This window comes from Triticum urartu, chromosome 3A (assembly GCF_056163025.1).
Source record: "Triticum urartu cultivar PI428250 chromosome 3A, HENAU_Tu73, whole genome shotgun sequence".
Classification (NCBI taxonomy): Eukaryota; Viridiplantae; Streptophyta; class Magnoliopsida; order Poales; family Poaceae; genus Triticum; species Triticum urartu.
The window spans coordinates 83,809,017-83,830,766 of NC_141875.1; the positions used below are offsets into that span (position 1 = coordinate 83,809,017).

The window sequence follows — 21,750 nt, forward strand, 5'->3', positions numbered from 1 at the left end:
ACGGATCCAGAGCCCCCCGAGGAAGAGCTGCCAAATCCTCGCTGCCACCTTCCCTTCACCGGCGGCCCTGCGGCGAGCCGGCAACTACCTCCGATGGCGACGAGGGAGAGGAGACGTGGGGGGAGAGGGCCGGCAGCAGGCGAGGGTTGCGCTGCCCGAGTCGCCGCTGTGGGAGCGATGCGGGTCTGGAGCAGCAAAAGTTGAACCTCCAATTGTGCCACTTGAGAGCATCTCCAACAGCGGCGCCAAAAGACGCGCGCGCAGTAAACTTTCACTTTAGCACACGCGGGACGTTTTGGCGCGCTCCAGCGACGGCGGGAAACTAGCGCACACGGGAAACGATTGCGTGCGCACGGGAAAAGGCGGCAGCGCGCGCACTAGATTTGGCGCACCGCTTCGAGCGCGCCTATAAATTGCCGCGCTCGCCACCCAGCCTCCACACTGCCACCCGTGCTCTCCTCGCTACTCTGCCGCCGCTTGCTCGCCGCTTCGTCGCCCCCGCTACCACCGCGCCGCCGTGGACCGTCTGGCTACCGCGGCGTCCGCAGCGCCCCGGCAGCACCTACTATGCCGAGATCCGGTCCGGCGACGTCCGGCTCGGCCTCTGCACGTTCAGGACTGCGCATGAGGCCGCCCGCGCGTACGACGCAGCGCCTAGAGAGGCCGCCAGCGCAGATGAACTTCCACGACGTCTTCACGCGCGAGCAGGCCCAGAACGTCGCTCCTCCGCCTCGTCTTATCATGGACCAGGACCGTGCGGAGTACCGTCGTTGGCAGCATCGCCTCCTCGTCGTCGAGGAGGACGAGCGAGCCATGGCGGAGTGGCGCCGGCGCCACCCGAAGGACGTCGCGGCGGAGCACGCCTTTTGGGCGGAAAGGACGGCAAAGCGCCGCGCGGAGCGGTTGGAGAGGCGTCGGCGGAAGACCCTGGCGATATCACAGTGCGATATCGTTGAGGCAGATGGGGTGTCGATCTTTGAGGATAATGATCCTCATTGGGAGGACATCTGGATCGATACCTCGGACAACACCAGTCCGGATGAGGACGAGGACGACTCGGAGTAGGATGTAGTTACACGATAGTTCATAGTTGCACCGTAGTATGTAGTTGCACTGTAGTTTTATCTATCTATCTATGTTATCGATCTATGCTATGAACTATGTAAAATATCTATGTATCGTTTTTATTATTTATGAAATATGTATTGTTTTTGTTTAAAAAAAATGTACGCAATGTTTCGTAAAATAGCACGCCTGCTGAAGCTACACGCGCACGCTAAATTTTAGCACGGCTGTTGGAGCCAGCGCTGCCCGTTGCGTTTTTTCAGACAATGGGCGCGCTGCAAAGTACTTTTTAGCGCCGCGCGTTCTGCGGCTATTGGAGATGCTCTGTTTTACAGTGTTGCCATCAAAGAGTTACGGTGCTGAATCCCCGCCTTCGATCTCGCACGTAAAGTCCATGCTAAAGAACTAGCAGTGAGCAGCCATCAGACCGTCGTCTGGTGCTACCATTGATTACCCTTAATGTTTTTTACTAACGATGTTGCTCTTCCTCTTATTTTGGATGTATTCATACGCCTATCCAGTATATAAGCTTTTGGCGGTAATCAGTTCAGGTTCAGCACATCCGCATATATGATCTACACTGCGAATAAAATATTCTGGGCAGCTTCCGTCCATGCGGGCTCTCTTACAAGTCATTGGCATGCCATTGCGTTCCTGCCCTCTGTCTGTTTCAATTTTTTTTCAGCTGGTAATTTCTTTCTCTGGAATTTCCAGTTGATACTTGAGCAAGAAGAGCTAGCTTATGTGTCTTTTCTAAGAACCTAGATGAGTTAGAGCAAAAGCAGCTAGCTTCACACTGTATCTTATCTGAAGCACCTATGCAATGGAAATTTTCATTTTGCATTTCTGCAAATATCTAACTAACATTTTTGCATTTTTGTTTCATATAGTCGCAATGAAGAGATTTCGTATCAAAACTGTCGCCCTTCAATGAATTAGCTAAATTACCACTTCTTAACAGCTAATTATATGTAATATACACGTTTTTATTGTCAGTACTATGTACATTATACACACAATACTGCTTCGTACCTTGCCTTTTGATATAAAGTTGCATATGGAAAAATGAAGATTAGATGAAGAACTGCCCCCCACCCCCGCGTCGTCTCCTCTGAGGCGACTCGGGGGCTAACCCTAGCCGCCGCCAGCGCTTCCACTCCTCCCCACCCGCCCCTTCGCCGCCGCTAGAGGTGAGCTCCGCGCGCGGGCGCGCAACACCAATGAAGGCGTGATGTCTTCCAGTTGCCGGCGACGGTGCCTGGGTGGTTGGTCTGTTGCTGCTTGCGGGTCTATTTCTGCCGTGTCTCTGTTTGACAGCTTGTGCACCATGGTTCTAGGTTCTCGAAACCATTCTGCCGGCCACCGGTGCGGCACCCATCGAGCCTGGGTGAAGGGTAGTGGTCCTTTGCGGCGGCAGAAACATACCATGTTTGGCGCCTGTCTGGTCCTCCAGATACAGTTAGCGACACGATGAAAGCGCGATGTGCCCCCTACCTTGGGGTGCCTTGGTCATCCCCAAGCTTAGGCTCTTACCACTCCTTATTCCATAGTCCATCAAATCTTTACCCAAAACTTGAAAACTTCACAACACAAAACTCAACAGAAAACTCATGAGATCTGTTAGTATAAAAAATAAATCACCACTTAAGGTATTGTTGTGAACTCATTCTTTATTTATATTGATGTAATATCTACTGTATTCCAACTTCTCCATGGTTCATACCTGTAACACCCCGGATGTAACTTTCCTTATTTGTAACTCCAACTCTTGCCATTTCTGGCTATGTGATATGATATTTCCTTCGTGGTTGGGTTTTTGTCTTCCGTTTTGCATTTTGTTCATGTCATGCATTTCATCTCATGTCATCATGTGCATCTCATTTGCATTCCTGTTCTTCTCATGCATCCGATCATTTTCCCCGTTGTCCGTTTCACAATCCGACACTCCCACATGCACCCGTTGCACCCGTTGCACCCCTCTAATCTCATTTCATGAGCAGGAGAAAAACGTTCTCGGAATGGGTCAAGATTTTTCGAGTGGCCTTGGTACATCACTGGTAGGCTGCCTGTCAAATTTTGCTCCATTTGGAGGTCGTTTGATACCCCAACGGTTAACTGGGTAACTGTAAAAGCCCCTCTCTTGTTGCAGCCCAGCACCCCTCCAAAACAGCCCACTAGCCGATCTAAACCCCCTCCATGTTCTCCGTCGTTGGATCACGATCTTGTGGGCAAAAACCGCACCTCATTTGGACTCTCCTAGCTCCGCATACCTATAAATATGCCCCTCTTCCCTGAAATTACGGATGAAACCCTAGCCTCGCTCCTCCCGTGCCGCCGGACATGTCCGAACTCACCGTACAAAACCACCGCTGCCGCCCCACGCCAATTCACGCCGGACACGTGGCCTTCGCCCACCGCCCCGCCGCCGCGGCTCGGTGGGCCCGCCCGGCCCGATCCGCAGCGCCGCCACCCGCGGGACGCCTCGCGCCCGAGCCGCGGCTCCGCTCGCCGGTGACACGCTCCGCCGCCCCTTGCTGCCCGATCCACCACCGCGCCGCCCACCGCCTCGCCGCTGACCCCGCCGAGCACCACCGCCGACCCCACCGAGCATCTCCGGTGCCCCGCCACCCGAATCCGGTGAGCCCTCGCCGGAGCGCCCTCCCCGACCTTCTCCGGCCACTCTCCAGTGAACCCCAACGAGATCCGCTGCCGTCTCGAAGAACGCGCCCGGGTCAACCCTAGATTCGGAGGTAAATTTCTTCTAAGTCCTCGAAATCCCTAACATTTTGTGCCCTACTTAGACATGCCATATCTCCGTGATCGTAGCTCCGTTTTGCGTGCATGATATATAAAATGTTCCCCTCGTGATGCTCTTCATGTTAGTGCCATTTGCATGCATGTTACTGTCCATATTGATGCCCTAATCTCCGTTGCAAAAGTTCTATATGATGTGGTCTGCTGGAATTTAACAAAACTTGATGATTTGTCATTTTCGTTGCATTTTGTGTGTGCATCCTATGAGCATTACGTCTATATGGTTTTGGAGCATCTCCATGCCATCTTTACAGGGGTGCAAGTCTTGTATTTTTTTTGAGCTATGTGGTGACTAGCACAAGAATGCAAAATAGGCTATGTGATGTTGCTGTTTTCAGGCACTTGAATATTTTGCTGTCTTTTCATGTTACATTTTGATGCTATGTAAACTTGTTGCTACGAGTAGATCCATGCATATTTTGAGGTATTTCTGTAAGAGTGTTTTCTAGATGTGGTTTAGCTCTATCCAGTTATGCCTCTAGTTGCAATTATGGAGTACTCTAGTTTGTCGTTATCATGATCTATTTTTGCTGAATATTGCTCATGGCAGATTGTTAGCATGATGGTCAGTTTTGCCATGTGTGTTGCTAATGATACATGTACCCTATGAACTTTAGCTTGCCATGCTTACCTTCTTGAACATGTCTACTTACTGTTGGTTACCTTGTGATGCCATTAAATGATTTGTGATGAGTGGCATGAGCTTGCAAAGTTGCTATCATGAATCTGTTTCTGCCATGCTTTGTTTTTCTTCTAAGTCTGAAACTGATAATATAACTTGACATGTTTGCATGGGTGCCACCATATTTTCCATGCATCCTTGGTTAAAGATCAGTAAGGAAGTTTTGTTCTATGCGTTTAGTACTAGCATTCCATGTCTTTTTTTGCCATGATATGATCCTATAGCATGTTGTTTTCTAGCTCTAAACATTGCTATATGATGCTGTTTTTACATGTTTAGTATTTTCACCAAGTCTGTGAATCTGTTATCATTTGCACTTTTGCCATGTCATTTTGAGCTTGTTCTATTGAGTTCTAGCAGGAGCTTAGTGTTCACGATTTGTAGAACTTCACCTATACTTTATGTTCCTGTGCTTTGTTGCCATGCTGGAGTGCTGTAGTATAGTTTCTTTTTGCATTCTAAGTGCTATGATGCTGTTAATCACGGATTTGCATCATTCTTGTGTTGCTTGTCATTTGTAAACCGTGCATCCATTTCCGGAGATCCTTATATCGATTTCGACCAAAATTACCTCATCTTTCTAGAGGAATACTTGGTTTGCCAAGTTGATGCATTGATCATCCTTTTCCTTCTGGAGTACCCGTATGCATTGCACATCACATCTTGCATTCCATGCCATGTCTTGCATCATGTTGCTTGTGCATTGCACCATGATTGATTGTTGTTCCGTTGCTTGTGTTCTTGCTTTGTGTAGAGCTGGGAGATGAGTTCGTGAACGAGGAACCTGTTGAGTATGTTTATGAGGAGCAAGCTTTTGACAACTCTGAGAACTTTGCAGGCAAGATGACCATTACCCTCGATATCACTTCTATCTTTGCTTGCTAGTTGGTCATTCTATCGCTATGTCGCGCTACCTACCACTTGTTACATCATGCCTCCCATATTTCCATGTCAAGCCTCTAACCCACCTTCCTAGAAAACCGTTGTTTGGCTAAGTTACCGCTTTTGCTCAGCCCTTCTTATAGCGTTGCTAGTTGTAGGTGCCTTGCAGGTTGTTCCATGTTGGAACATGGATATGTTGGGATATCACTATATCTCTTATTTAATTAATGCATCTATATACTTGGCAAAGGGTGGAAGGCTTGGCCTTTTGCTCAGTGTTTTGTTCCACTGTTGCTGCCTTAGTTTCCTTCATACCGGTGTTATGTTCCTTGATTTTGCGTTTCTTACGCGGTTGGGGTTATGTGACCCCCTTGACAGTTCGCTTTGAATAAAACTCCTCCAGCAAGGCCCAACCTTGGTTTTACCATTTGCCATAACAACTAAAAAACTTGCATAGGGACTTTCCGGACCCTGTGGACTTAATCAACCCTAGGGCCAGTGCTCCACATGAGTGTTGGTCCAAACTAGAGCACCGTGCGGGGCCACCCCTTGGTAACTTGTGGTATTTAGTATATACCTGTATGCTTCGCTCATCCGGTGTACCCTGAGAACGAGACCACACACCTCTTATCAGGCTAGGTCGGTGCATCGGGAGGTCTTGCTGGACTTGTTTTACCATTGTCGAAATGTCTTGTAACTGGGATTCCGAGTCTGATCGGGTTGTTCCGGTAGAAGGAATATCCTTTGTTGATCGTGAGAGCTTGTGATGGGCTAAGTTGGAACACCCCTGCAGGGTATAAACTTTCGAGAGCCATGCCCGCAGTTATGTCGCAGATGGGAATTTGCTAATATCCGGTTGTATAGAACTTGACACTTGACTTAAATTAAAGACACCAACCGCGTGTGTAACCGTGATGGTGTCTTTCCGATGAGGTTTGGGAAGTGAACACGGTGGGGTTATGTTTCAAAGTAAGTAGTTTCAGGATTACTTCTTGATCACTTCTAGCTTAACGACCGTTGCATAGCTTCTCATCTTACTCTTATATATGCGTATGTTGGCCACCAAAATTTGCTTAGCGCTTGCTGCAACTCGACCTCATTACCTTATCCTACCCATAAGCTTAAATAGTCTTGATCTCGCGGGTTTTGCGATTGCTGAGTCCTCGTGACTCACAGATACTACCAAAACAGTTGCAGGTGCCGATGATACTAGTGCAGGTGATGCTACCGAACTCAAGTGGGAGTTCGACGAGGACCTTGGTCGTTACTATGTGTCGTTTCCTGATGATCAGTAGTGGTGCCCAGTTGGGACGATCGGGGATCTAGCAGTTGGGTTTATCTTCTTTTTCATTTGGTTGTCCGTAGTCAGACTATGAGTGTATTCTAATGATGTATGCCTTATTTGAATATTGTGTGTCGTGGCGAGTGTAAGCCAACTCTATTTATCCCTTTCCTGTTCATTACATGGGATCTTGTGAAGATTACCCTTCTTGCGACAAAACCATAATGCGGTTATGCCTCTAAGTCGTGCCTCGACATGTGGGAGATATAGCCGCATCGTGGGTGTTAGAAGTTGGTAATCAGAGCCATCCCCGACTTAGGAGCCCACTGCTTGATTGAATCGCTGACGTTGTTGAGTCTAGAACAAAAATGTTTTGAGTCTTAGGATTATATATATCGGATAGTAGGATTGTTTTTACTCCTCTACCCCTTTGTCGCTCTGGTGAGGTCTCCTGACGTAGATGTTTTTACTTTTCTCTCCTCAAATTTCAAGAATTGTTTCTAGGATCATGCATGTATCTTGGAATCGTTCCAATATTCTTGTGATGAGAACGTTGTTCTTGGTGCCTCCTAACATCTAGGGGTTGTGGCAGTGTCCCAGGGAGTTGAGCTCCGAAGTGTTGTCATCACAATTTTATCGTTGCAGTTCTAGAATACCTGAGTTCACAATTTTATCGTCATCACAATTTTCTATGCAATACGTTACCAAGCAAACTATCTTCTTTCAGGGCTGGATAAAGAAAGCGAAACTAATTATGTGTTCGGCCCCCCTTCCTGAAGCCTTAGCGGATCCCGTATTAACAAGGATGCTGGCCCCGGCACCATACCAGATGTCTGCGATGGAGGACAAGACGGGGAGCGGGACGACCAAAGAGGGCTTCCATTCCGAAGATATTTTAGACGTCGTGTCCGGGGAGATGAAAATCCCATCGCCCGAAGGCAAAAGTACAGGGGAAGCCAACATTCGTCCCCCCTATGGTAAGAAAAGGGCCGTCTCCGAAGATTGGGAAGAAAAGGCTCCCAAACGAGGCAAGATGCCCCTGTCGGGCAACTCGGGATTGAAGGATGACATTATCACGCAATCCTCCAGCGAGGCCAAGCCTAAATCGTAAGAAAACAAGGGCGTTTTACACATACCCTGTTCCTCCCCTGTGACTAGGGTAACATCTAAAATGTATGTTTTTTTCCAGCTCGGCGCACAATCTTTCTCAACAATCATCTTCCTCAGGAGATCTTCTCCCAGAGATGATGGAAAGCGAGACGCCTTCACCAGTCTCCTCACCCAATAAGACGGATGACCTCGAGGTGTCGTCCCGGAGGGTCTCTCCTGATCCACAAGTGATGCGAGGGGTGACGAAAACACGAACTGAAGATGATACTTCGGTAGCCCAGGGTCCGGGGACCAACAATGAAGGCCCCAGACTGTCCGACTCTCAGTCGAAGAAAACTCTAGGAGCAAACGAATGTATCCCTTTGAAGGGAGGCCATTCTGCTACGGCTGCCTCCGGAGACCCAGAAACGCCGGATATATTGACGAACATGCTGCGACAGGCGTCCGTCTCCGAAGACCATCGTACCTTGATGGGCACGGTGGTAAGAAAGGTCATGTCCGCGAAAAGCGTATTGAATGAAGCCTTCACGAGCCTGCTAAGAGGTTTCGAGGTTTGTGCTGTAATGCTTTCAATTGTGTTTTGTTCACATAATACTCCTATGTATAGATAGTAGCCCCTGAGACTCTGATATGCTCTCCAAGGGAGGCAATCATTAGATCAAAAATACTTATCTAGGAAATAATATGACTACTTGGACCACAGGCTATTACTTCCCCTGCAACTGCCTGATCCGCGGAGGTTGCAGATCTGCAGCGGAAGATTGATGACGCGGATGATGACATCACGCTGATCAATAGGCTTCTTGACGAGGCGCAAGGTATGTTTTTCGGCCAGCCAGTATATTTATGCATGATAACTTGAACATGAAGCTGGAATTGTATAGTGAGGCATGCGTAACTACAGATGGTGCTGCTACGGTGGAGGCCCTTTGGGCTGAGCTTGTCCTTGCCAAGGAACAAACCCGGATGAGTAATCTGGCTGCCCATAAGGCGGCTGAAGAGTTAAAAGCCGAACAGGCTGTTCGGCGATAGTGTGAGGAAAGAATTATGTTGGGTGGTTGGTGCGACATATGCCAATGGATGGCTTATCATTGTGGGAGCCAATAAAACATTGCTGGTGCCATGAAACGGGATAAGGCAAAGACATGCATGCCGGTGAATCTTATCCAGCTTCAGGGCTCTCTGTGGAGACAACACCCCTAATGCTGCTCTGCGGGGTCTCCGCATGATCACTAGCTCGGTGGGTTGCTACAGAATGCTCCTTGAGCTGTTCGGTGAAAGGATGAGGGAGGGTCAGGCTAGCCCGCTCCTCTTCCCCTTGTGGTGTCTAAAATCTATCCAAAGAGTGATCTCCCTCTGCATGGGAACCATGGGGGGTTTATATAGGCCTACCCCCCAGGGGTACTATGGTAATCCGGATGGGCGTGGGCCCCAATCGTCTGTGTCTACGCCCGCCGGCTTCTCCGCCGACTGGTGGGGCCTGCCGACTGCCGACCCTTTGGCCGACAGGCCGGCCCCACGGCTCGGGGGTCTTGTCGAGGGCTGGTTACTATTACCTTGCCCCTGGTGACGATGGATTTGTCGTGGTAAGCATGGCTACAGTGCTGCCGTGAGGTGGCTCATCACTGTAGCCTTACCTTCTCTTGTCTCCTTAACGAAGCACCTCCTCGGAGGGAGAGAGTTGGCCGGCTGTTGGAAGCCGGCCATGCCCTTGGCTGACTATGGGAAGCCGGGCTGCCCTCGGGATCTCCCTGACCGAGGGGGCCCGCCACCCACGGGTCGTATTGACCCCTCGCCGTGGGTGACATCACGATCATCGTCGCAACAGTGCCGCGCCGGACGGGGACGGCTGCCCCGTACGGTGCACTGTGGCCATGCGTGCGCTGGGATTCGGGGGTGGCAGGCTTTACTGTAGCCACGCCCCGTCTTGTCATCGTTATGTAGGTGCGGACTCTGAGGGTGAGATCTTAGCCGCCTGCTAAGAGGCCAGCTCCAGGGAGTCGGCCCTTTTATGGCCGGCTTCTAGAAGTCGGCCTTCTCGTGGTCTTGTTTCTCAAGGATTTTAGGGCTTGGCTGCCCTTGCGCAGCCGGCTTGAGAGGTAGCCGGCTAGGGGAAGACGGCCCCATGTCTTGGAAGCTTGGAGGCTTGTTCGGCGTGTAATTTTTCTGAAGTACCAGGGGAAGCCGGCTAGGCTACCCGTGGTCATTTACTCCGACAGTAGTCCCCGAAGCTGGTTGGGCTCCGAAGCAGAAAAAAGTCGAGGTGCCTAGTCGGCTTTCTATCTTGAGGAGCCGGGAACCAGAAACCGGTTTCGACTAGGCACGCCGTCTCCTAGAGATCAAGAAGTTTGAAGGCGGGTGCCAGTCGGCGCGCGAGTCCGGCTGAGAACTGACCGCTCGTCGTCTACGCGCCACGTGGCATCCTCCGGCTGGAGGGGCCTGCCAGCCCACGCGCGCGACGGGACGCCGCCGCAGTCTGGGGCCCGCCACTACAGGGCCTCGGCCCACGCACGGATCTTCTGCGGCCTGGACGGACCGCGCGCGCCCTAGCGGCGGTTTCCCCATGCCGTAATGGCGCAATAATCGCGGGGTGTGGGGGGAGTGGGTGCAGTTAATCCCACGCCCCCCACGTCCTGCCTCCTGAACTTCGCCGCACGAGACTATAAGTAGGGGTGGAGGAGGGGAGCGCCAAAACGCTCATGCGCTCTCCCTCGCTCCGCCCCCTCCTTCTTCCTCCTCTCATCGCGACAGCCACCTGTCGCCACTCGGCCTTCTTGCCAATCTTCTTGGCTCACCGCTGCTTCGTCGCAGCTGGGTCGTGCGCCCTCCTTTCGTCGTACCTTCCTCGCCGCCGCGCCGTCCCCATGGCGTTGTCGAGCTCCTGGGATGGCTCCAATGTCCATGAGGACCACGTCGACTTCCTCCGTCGGACGCGGCGGTTGCCGGGTGCGGATCTCGTACGGGTCCGCCTCGCGCCGGAGAGGGAGATCTCGCCGGCGCCAGAAGAGGATGAGCGGGTGATCTTCCGCTCGCACTGCCTACGCGGCTTTGGCCTGCCGGCGAGCGGGTTCCCCCGCTCGTTCCTTGAATTTTGTCATCTCCAGCCGCATCACCTTACTCCCAACGCGGTGATGCTGCTGTCGGCCTTCGTCACCCTGTGCGAGGGTTTTCTCGGTGTCCTCCACACACTTGAACTGTGGGGAGAGTTTTTTCAGTGCAAGCTCGGCACCGTCGTCACGGGCGTGCCCACCCCATGTGGTGCCTTCATCGCCATGCGGAGGGCGAGCAACAACAACCCGTTTCCGCTCATCCCGCTGATCCAATCAGTGAAGCTCTGGCAGAAGTCCTACTTCTACGTGAAGAGTATTGCTTCGCAAGGCGACTTCGTCAACCTGCCGGCTAACATAGCCGGCCCGCCGGCTGGGAGGCATCCTTCATGGTCCTTCTGGTCCAGGTCGCTATCTTCGGGTGGGTCCGCCTTCGTTGCCCGGCTCCGTGTGATGATCCAGTCGGAGGGTCTGTCCGGGGCCGACCTGGTGGCCGCCTTCGTGTAGTGCCGAGTGTTCCCGCTCCAGGGCCGACCTCATATGATCTACAAGATGAGTGTCGCTTCGACCCGTGCCGGCTAAGCACCAAGGAGATGCCTCACGCCTAGGTGTCTTACATGGTGAACTACATTTCCAACTGCAAGCTCACCGAGGAGTGGCAGTATGGCAAGGTGTCGTACTCTCGCGCCAATCCTCCGCCGGTGGTAAGTTTCTCTTCCTCTTTGCTCGTTGCCAAGTTCATGGTGGCTGACTCCTGACCAGCCGGCCTCTCATTGGCAGAACCCCATGCTTCCGCCAGCAGCCGGGGCCGGAGGGGTGGAACGCCAGTTCCTCCCCGACCGTATGATGGATGATGTAGACGACCCAGAGCTGGGGGCGGCCGCCATGGAGGACGACGTCGCGGGGCAAGGCGGCGACGCAGGCGGGTCCGGGCTCGGGGCCGGCTTCGAAGACTGGCCAGATGACGACGAGGCCGAAGTCATCGCGCGCCACCAACCAGCGCCCGAGCACCATGGTGCGTTCCCATCCGCCGGGCCGACTGCCCAGGGCGGCGCGCAGAAATGCCGGGCCACGTTGACCCACTTCGGCAGTCGGCCGAAGAAGCCCAAGAGTATCGCGGCAGCGACCAAGCAGGAAGAGGCGGCCGCGAAGGCAGGAGGTCTCAGCGTAAGTGTCGCTCTTCTTATGCCTTTCTTTTTTCTTCTTCTTCGGTTGATGTTTTTCCAAACCCTTTTTTCTCAATTTATCAAACAGGGCCCCCCTTTCACTTGGGCGAGTCCCGGCCGCCTCCATAGTCGGAGCCGTAGGAGGGTCTTCAACCTCGCGCCGGGTAGATCCCCGCGCCGACCTCCTAGAGGCGACGGAGCGGAACGCATGGGAAGCACGAGAGGAGTGGGAGGCGGAGGAGCGGAGGGCGGCTCGGGAGGCGGAGCAGAAGTCGGCGGAGGCGCGGGCCGTCATAGCCGCCAAGGCCCAGGCGGAGGCCGCAGACGCGGAGAGGGAGGCGGAGGCCCTGCAGAACCAGCCCTCGCAGTTCGTCATCCCCTTCCATGCCGCGTGTAACACCCCAAAATTTTGACCTTGTTTTATTAATTAAAATTTTGCCAGGAATTAAAACTTTTATTTTCTGGGCTCCCTTTTTATTTTTGAACCATTTTCTCCCTTGTTATTATGGAGTTTTCCCCCAAAGTGAAAACTTTTCAAATATGTTATTGGACTTGTTTAACCTCTCAAGAAAAACTCTTCTTTTATTAGTAGAACTAATTACATAATTAATTTGCTTGATCTTTATTTTCTTGAAAAATGGTTTTCCAAGGTTATATGGCCATACTTTAAACTGCAACCATTTGATAAACTCTTTCATAATTCCAACCAAAATTTGGAGATGTCATGTGATGTTTTTAAATCACTTTTATACAAGAATATCTTTTATTCTTGAAATATTTTGAGCTCTGCACCCAATTTTTCTTCTCTGGTCCAGAGTGCAATTTTGCACTACAGCCCATTTAAATATTTCTTTCTGGCCTCCACCAAAATTATGGGATATTGGTAGTAGCATATGATTCAACTTTATGCAAAAACCCAATGATGTTATTTGAAAAATTTGAGTGAATCAACCTCATTTCCATTCTGGTCCAGCCTTGTCATTTCTACTACAACCCTATTTAATTTTGCTCCAATGATCTTGTGCTTTTTCCTGCTTGTAGACAGCCCTACCAAACCCTTAAGTCCAGGAGCATGCACCCTTTGGGTCATTTTTGGTTCATGTAATAATGCCATTTATCTCCTTTCCAGAATTGAAGTTTTTCAAAACTTGCACTAACAAGTTTCTGCTTTTGGCAAACTAACCTCACCACCCTCTTGTAAATCTAAGGAGACCTTGATCTGGAGATTTTGGCCACCCCAAGTATTGCCTAGATGCCCATGGCATTTTGACAAACACCCTGTGTGCATAGCCAGATTTGGCATGGATTCAAGTTTACATTGTGAACTTGGCCACCTGACCTAACCACCATGTCCATTCACCCTCTAACTAACCATAACCTAGCCCTGTTTCTTCCCAACCTCAACCGCGACCTCTAGCATACTTTAGCATTTCGTCGAACAGCTTCCGTGCGTGCTCTGGCCGCGCCCGGAGCGCGCGTATTGCACGTGCCGCGCCCGAGTCGCCACGTCGTGCCCCTAGTTTTTCCCGCACCAGAGAGCCGCGCCACGCACTCCCCCTCTCACCGCAACACGCCAAGCAGGCCCCGGTGCCCTGCAGCACCGCTGTCAGAGCTGCTTGGCGGCATGCTCGTGGCTGCATCCGCCACCGCCATGGGCAGCGCCGCCCAAGCCACCCCGGCTCGCCATCTGCCCCTGGGAGCCGCAGGAGCTTATCTCCTCGCTCGTCGGCTAGCTCCCGTCGCCTCCACGTTGCCCTGCAAGCTACAGGAAGGCGGTCCGCCGTCGTTCTTATCCCACCGCCGCGGAACCGACCTCGACGAGCTATAAAAGGAGGCCCCCGAGCTTCCCCGAGCACGCAGGCAACCTCAGGCCACCCCAATGGCGCTCCCCTAGCTCGCATTCGACCCGGGGAGGCCTCCTTCCTCATCTCCGGCAACCGCAGCCGCCGCCATTGCCCCAGCCCTTCCAACGCCACCAGGGCCTCCCCCTCTTCGTTCTCTTCACCAAGAGCTTCCTCTTACTCCCGTGAACCAGTTCCCCTGCTCAATTTTGATCAGGGCTCACCGCGGGAGAAAAATCACCTTCCCCGACGGCCTCCGTCCGCCGCGAAGCTCGCCGCCGGCAGCTCCGTCCACCCCCGAGACCATAACGACTACCGGAGTGGCCGCCTCGATCCCCTGAGCCCACAGGTGACCTCCGTTTCCCGAACGGTGCCACCGTTCGCCGGCGAGCATTGCCGGAGTCCCGCCCCCTCTCGTGCAGAGGAAGGAGAGGGAAAGGCGACTGGTCAAACCTGACCAGTGGGCCCCCTGGACCCACTGTCAGTGACCCTGTACCTATCCACGTGGGTTAAGTGAAGGCGTAATCCACCCCAGTACGTTTTCCCTGCTCCGAAAACGTATTCCCCTCTGAAACGTTTTCTTTTCTGTTTTATTTTAAATAACAGATTTTGACCACAACTTTGACTGCCTATAACTTTTTAAATATAACTCCAAATGAATTGATTCTTTTTCCTACATCTCTCAAATTCAACTTTTTTGTACTGTTTTTGAAATATGTGTTATTTGCATATTTTTGAAAATAGGATTTTGGAAAAGAAGGAAGCTTTCAAAAGTTTTGGAGTGCACCCTGCCTTTCCACACCATGAAGGCAAGCATTCTGAACCCCGGAATAATATTTTTGGTGTGTTAGTTGACACGTTTATAACACCACCTTATATCGGAGAACTTGTTATTTCATGTGATATGATCATTTGCATGAATGCATATTAGTGATTTCCTTGCTGTTGGAAATGAATATACTTGTGATGGTAATCATCCTCATGTGCCTTGCATGCATGCCGGAAAGGAAACCGGGAAAGCCTCTGCCTTGGGTAGGAGTGAGCTTGTCGCCGGTCCCCGTCGGTACGGTTATGTCAGGTATGGCATGGTAAGGTATATTGAGTGGTGATTTTGTTGGTTGAAATATATTTGTTATACATGTCATGCAGGGAATTTATAAACCTCCTGAGTCGACCTAGATCGAGTCTTGTTCCAGTAACCCCCATACTTGCTATGTACTACCACTTGTCCCTGCCGCAGGTAGGGTATGGTTCAGTAAGTCGTCAACCCCTTTCAAGCACACACCGTACAGAGAGGCCATGGTGGAAGATATCGGTTGTAGCCGGTAGGCATGCCACCTGGTCAGGGGGCATGGGTGTTTCCGGTTGGGACCGAGAGGGGAGGCCACCCCTTAGAGCCCGCGATATAAATTTGATCCCATGCTACGCGAGGTTGTAGCCTCCCCACTTAGAGTTTTGCTTAACAAGTGTCGTGGGTGATTCCAGACACCGATGAGTTAAGCTGGTGTGTGCAAGTTAGGCGTGTTTTCAACTAAAAGGCCGTAGACGGAATTAGTCCCGATGGACTAAAGGAATCCGTTACTCGTGGGTAAAGAGTACACCCTCTGCAGAGATTAAAACCTATTCGAATAGCCGTGTCCATGGTTAAGGATTACAGTCTGGGATGGGTCAAGTATTGGTCTTAGTGTCGGTCTTCGGAGGAGATTTTGTTAAACCAAACTTGGATACCGACTGGTTACTTGTGAGAACCATGATTATTATTTTGTGATGGACTAACCTGTTGCATTATTTGTATTATTGAGTATCCCTGGGACGGTTCTACCTCCTGGATATTCATTGTGATTATTTATTTTATAAAGCCCTTTATGTGGTGTCGCTCAGACGCCCGACTGTGGCATTTCTTTTAAAGCCCTTTATGTGGTGTCGCTCAGACGCCCGACTGTGGCATTTCTTTTAAAGCCCTTTATGTGGTGTCGCTCAGACGCTCGACTGTGGCATTTCTTTTAAAGCCCTTTATGTGGTGTCACTCAGACGCCCGACTGTGGCATTTCTTTTAAAGCCCTTTATGTGATGTCGCTCAGACGCCCGACTGTGGCATTTCTTTTAAAGCCCTTTATGTGGTGTCGCTCAGACGCCCAACTGTGGCATTTATTTTAAAGCCCTTTATGTGGTGTCGCTCAGACGCCCGACTGCGGCATTTTATTCCCACTCTATTACTGCTTATTCATGTTGCATGAAAATAACCTACTTGCATGCATAAAGATGTTTTATTTGTGACTGACGATGTGATCATAGAATTTTTCAGTGAATGATTATCAATTATATTATACCGGTGTTCTTAATGTTTGCGAGTACATTCAAAGTACTCACTGGCTTGTCCCTGGCTATTGTCTTGGCCAGATTGCTTGCTTGGAGAGGAGCGCGGCGATGACAGCCTCGGGACCTAAGCAACGGTGATAGCAGCCTCGCGAAGATAGGTGTTAACCTGGTCAGCTGTTCCTGTGGGAAATGGAGTCCCATAGACACTGATGTCTCACAAACCGCTTCCACCATCGACCACTAGAAACCCAATTGTTGTACTCACAGGCCAGAATGGTCTTGTACTACATATTTTGTATTTTATTTTTGCTTGGAATTTCTGTATCAAGTTGGAGCCTCATCAGCTAACAGTAATCCTGGGGCTGATGAGCACGACGGTCTATTTCTGGAAATTTATACCCGGAAAACCCGGTCGTGACAGACTTGGTCTCAGAGCCAGGCTGACCATTGGCTAATCCTATCTTAGCCGGGTCTATAAAATTAGGCAAACCAACCCACCAAACCATAACCAAACCCCAGCCAAGCTTCCCGTGCAAGATAGCCACACAGTGACCCAACACTTTTTGGCAGTCGGTGCCCAACCTATCAACCTAACCTGTCGCTCATGCGCTAGTGATCGAATCTTAAATAGTCCTTTCTCGCAAGCGTGCAAAGGAAGACTCCGTCCCCTTTTTCCTATAAAAAGGGGCACGCTAGCCCCAACACAGCACAACACAGCCTCTATCCCAAACCAAGCCGAAATGCCTGGCCCTGTCGTGCACAATGAGACCACGGCAACCAACCTTGGAGGCTTTGTGACCATACTCGCAAACCTCACCCGTCGTGCCTATGCGTTAGAAGAGCCCCCAGAATATGTTGTGTACCAAGGACCCATGAGCGGTGAGAACCGTCAATTCTAGGCCACTGTACACATCTACGGTAGGGGTCTAGAGCCCGAGCGCCCCTACAGGTTCACCGGAAGGACAACTTCCTTTGAGCCTCAAGCCATCCAACTAGCCGCTCGAGAGGCTATAGTTCATCTTCGGCACTTGTCGCCCAGAGTTAACTGTCGCTCGTTCCACTACTACCCCAGACGTGAAGGGTATGGTAGACCACCCCAAGTTGCCAACGGAGATCGCGAGACAGATCCTGCATTGTTGCACCTAGTGCGCTGTGTAAGTGCACTAGAGGAACTGTGCGATCAAATCACTATTGATCTAATCGCTGCTCGTGGAGAGCTGGTTCGTCGAGCCCCGGCGAGAGAAGAGAACGAGCCCAACGCCGACAACCCAGTCGTGCTGTTTGGACACTCGATCGAGTTCCTGAGGCCTGCCCCAACCATCGGCCAAGGTGCTGCGATAACCCCAGAAGTGCTTCGTCGCATATTGGGAGCACACTCCAACGGGGTTGTGGCCAACAATCCCCGAGATGGTCCTCATCGCTACCCCGAGCCTGCAGCCCCTCAACCCACTCCAGCTAATTCCGACGACAAGACCCACGGAGGACCCTCAAGGCACGCCCGCTTGGATGTAAACGAGGTAGACTAAGTCACCCGAGTCGTATCGAGTCCCAGTGTACCCTCGCTTTGTAATCATGTGGCCTTGTAATTAAATGCCGCATGTTGTGGTGCCTCTGTTTTAATGGTAGCCTTGCCTGGATACGCCAGTATACGGTATAACATTTCTATCCCGGACACAGTTACCAAAAATCACCCCGTCAACCCACAGTAACACATCACTATAGTGAAATGTGAGAATCTGTGACTTGACCCCGACCCTTGGAACAGAGCTGAAAATTTTCTTTACCATTCACCTCGGTAAAAAGGACCCAGCTCCGGTGCTATAAAAAGGCCACCGCGTGACCTTGCCAAGCACCTCTCACCTTGTGCACCACCCTCACAACCATTTCTTGCCATGCCGAGCCCTAGCATTTATCTGAGAACCCCAGAGGCAACCCCAGGTAGTTTTGTCAAGATATTGCGGGATTTTACCTGCAGTACCATGGGTGCTACCCAGCCACCCCAGTACGAGCTGTTCAAATCGAGAATTACCCCTTCCACCTCGAGATATTGGGCAGCAGTACACATCCCTCCCGTAAACTCAAACCAAGATCCAACGGAGGTCTCCTTTGTGGGGAAATCTATGCCAACCCCACATATGGCCATAGAAGCTGTTGCATACGAAGCGCTTGCTCGCCTTCGATTCGCGGTACCCTATGCCAGCAAACGAGGGTATTATTACTTCCCGATCCGTGCAGCACCCGGAGGAGTGACATCTTTTCCTGGTGGACGAATTGAGAGAGACCCAGTCCTGGCCAACCTTGTCCAGTACGTCATCGCTCAAGAGCGTTTAACCCAACGTGTGATGGGTTATCTCCAGAGCCTCGCAGATTTAAATCCTCAGATCACCATCGGCAGAGCACTAAGGCCCGACCAGGAGAGACACGTGCATCGACTGGTCAATCCACTTCCCCCGATAGAAGAGGAGTGTATCCCAGTACCGGAGATGTTTTCTAGGGACCCCGTCCAATTACCATTCCCATTTTAGATGTCGCTGCGGTGTTCATTATTGCAATATTTATTTATGTGTGTGACTTATGCGTGATACCCTGAGTTTGTGCGACAAGTCAATTATTTGGCTTCTATTAATGTGTGTAATTTTTTTTGTGGTCTATGCCCCTTTTAAAATTAACTGTTTTTCCCTCGTAAAATCCCGGAGTGAGATTTCTTTTCCCTGAGTTACTACATCTGCACCTTCTCACGGCGTCGACTAATTAATTTCACACAACACCACGGCAGCAGACTCACAACCATAATCATTCGAACTCATACACTGTTTGCAAAACTTTGCAACGGTGTTACATCCAGCTAATCACCCCCTAACAATAGTTAGCACCCGGCACACCCCATCTACTCCTCGTGATCACCACCACCGCGGAGAGCCAACACCCGAGCAGTAGCGTCGCGACGATCGTCGAGGATCATCGCGCACAGGAGCACGGAGAGCCCCAGCAGTGTCGCCAGCCCTCCGCATATCAGGATCGCAAACCAGTCCGGCATCGCCTCCGCCATTAGAGCCTAACCCAAGCTTTTGTAAGAAGTAATGGAGGAAGAAGGAGGAGAAATGAGGCCAGGTGCGAGGAAGAAGAGAGGGGCACCCCGGCCGTTTTATAGCTCGAGCTCGGTGTACGGTGAGCAAAGTCCACCAACGCCGCTCGTCGCCGATCGCCGGTATTTGGAGACGAATCCGCAAGCAGTGCCGACAGCGCGCTGGCCCGCGAGGTGAGTGCACGCTGCACCGGCAGCTAGCACGCCGCGCACTACCACGGTACAGCCTAGATGCCCTACGCGCTAGGCGTCGCCGGTGGAGAAAGCGCGCGGGAGAGAGGAAGAAGAGAGAACCAGAGGGAGAAGAAGAGGCTGACAGTGGGCCTCGGGTCCACCTGTCGACCAGAGAGAGCACTGTGCTCTCGGGTACGACCAGCGTATATTTAAATTTAGAAGTTATTCTAAATTTATATCCAGCATAGAAATCTCACGTTTTTGTCCCGAATCGTAGACTTTTCCACGCAGCACCAGTTTTCACACTGTGGTTTTTCACCACTTATTGCCCTCTCACTGTGGCCACATTTTTATTGCGTATAGCTTTTCTTAAAACAACTTTGAACAATCTTGAGGACGAGATTTTTCTTAAGGGGGTTAGTGTTGTAACACCCCAAAATTTTGACCTTGTTTTATTAATTAAAATTTTGCCAGGAATTAAAACTTTTATTTTCTGGGCTCCCTTTTTATTTTTGAACCATTTTCTCCCTTGTTATTATGGAGTTCTTCCCCAAAGTGAAAACTTTTCAAATATGTTATTGGACTTGTTTAACCTCTCAAGAAAAACTCTTCTTTTATTAGTAGAACTAATTACATAATTAATTTGCTTGATCTTTATTTTCTTGAAAAATGGTTTTCCAAGGTTATATGGCCATACTTTAAACTGCAACCATTTGATAAACTCTTTCATAATTCCAACCAAAATTTGGAGATGTCATGTGATGTTTTTAAATCACTTTTATACAAGAATATCTTTTATTCTTGAAATATTTTGAGCTCTGCACCCAATTTTTCTTCTCTGGTCCAGAGTGCAATTTTGCACTACAGCCCATTTAAATATTTCTTTCTGGCCTCCACCAAAATTATGGGATATTGGTAGTAGCATATGATTCAACTTTATGCAAAAACCCAGTGATGTTATTTGAAAAATTTGAGTGAATCAACCTCATTTCCATTCTGGTCCAGCCTTGTGATTTCTACTACAACCCTATTTAATTTTGCTCCAATGATCTTGTGCTTTTTCCTGCTTGTAGACAGCCCTACCAAACCCTTAAGTCCAGGAGCATGCACCCTTTGGGTCATTTTTGGTTCATGTAATAATGCCATTTATCTCCTGTCCAGAATTGAAGTTTTTCAAAACTTGCACTAACAAGTTTCTGCTTTTGGCAAACTAACCTCACCACCCTCTTGTAAATCTAAGGAGACCTTGATCTGGAGATTTTGGCCACCCCAAGTATTGCCTAGATGCCCTTGGCATTTTGACAAACACCCTGTGTGCATAGCCAGATTTGGCATGGATTCAAGTTTACATTGTGAACTTGGCCACCTGACCTAACCACCCTGTCCATTCACCCTCTAACTAACCCTAACCTAGCCCTGTTTCTTCCCAACCTCAACCGCGACCTCTAGCATACTTTAGCATTTCGTCGAACAGCTTCCGTGCGTGCTCTGGCCCCGCCCGGAGCGCGCGTATTGCACGTGCCGCGCCCGAGTAGCCAAGTCGTGCCCCTAGTTTTTCCCGCACCAGAGAGCCACGCCACGCACTCCCCCTCTCACCGCAACACGCAAAGCAGGCCCCGGTGCCCTGCAGCACCGCCGTCAGAGCCGCTTGGCGGCATGCTCGCGGCCGCATCCGCCACCGCCATGGTCAGCGCCTCCCAAGCCACCCCTGGGAGCCGCAGGAGCTTATCTCCTCGCTCGTCGGCTAGCTCCCGTCGCCTCCACGTCGCCCTGCAAGCTATAGGAAGGCGGTCCGCCGTCGTTCTTATCCCACCGCCGCGGAACCGACCTCGACGAGCTATAAAAGGAGGCCCCCGAGCTTCCCTGAGCATGCAGGCAACCTCAGGCCACCCCAATGGCGCTCCCCTAGCTCGCATTCGACCCGGGGAGGCCTCCTTCCTCATCTCCAGCAACCGCAGCTGCCGCCATTGCCCCAGCCCTTCCAACGCCACCAGGGCCTCCCCCTCTCCGTTCTCTTCACCAAGAGCTTCCTCTTACTCCCGTGAACCAGTTCCATTGCTCAATTTTGATCAAGGCTCACCGCGGGAGAAAAATCACCTTCCCCGACGGCCTCCGTCCGCCGCGAAGCTCGCCGCCGGCAGCTCCGTCCACCCCCGAGACCACAACGACTACCGGAGTGGCCGCCTCGATCCCCTGAGCCCATAGGTGACCTCCGTTTCCCGAACGGTGCCGCCGTTCGCCGGCGAGCATCGCCGGAGTGCCGCCCCCTCTCGGGCAGAGGAA

The 21,750-nt window shown here is 51.1% G+C and overlaps 1 protein-coding gene across 1 annotated transcript; it reads left to right on the forward strand.

The window, feature by feature from the left end:
* The first annotated feature begins 624 nt into the window (after positions 1 to 624).
* Positions 625 to 1,065, forward strand: LOC147978695 (uncharacterized). Its single transcript, XM_087514853.1, has one exon. The coding sequence runs from the start codon at positions 625 to 627 to the stop codon at positions 1,063 to 1,065; it is 441 nt and encodes a 146-aa protein (XP_087370979.1).
* The last annotated feature ends 20,685 nt before the right edge of the window (positions 1,066 to 21,750 follow it).

What these genes read in the sequence shown, in the direction of transcription:
- LOC147978695 (XM_087514853.1), top strand. Translation starts at nt 625, where the DNA reads ATGAGGCCGCCCGCGCGTACGACGCAGCGCCTAGAGAGGCCGCCAGCG.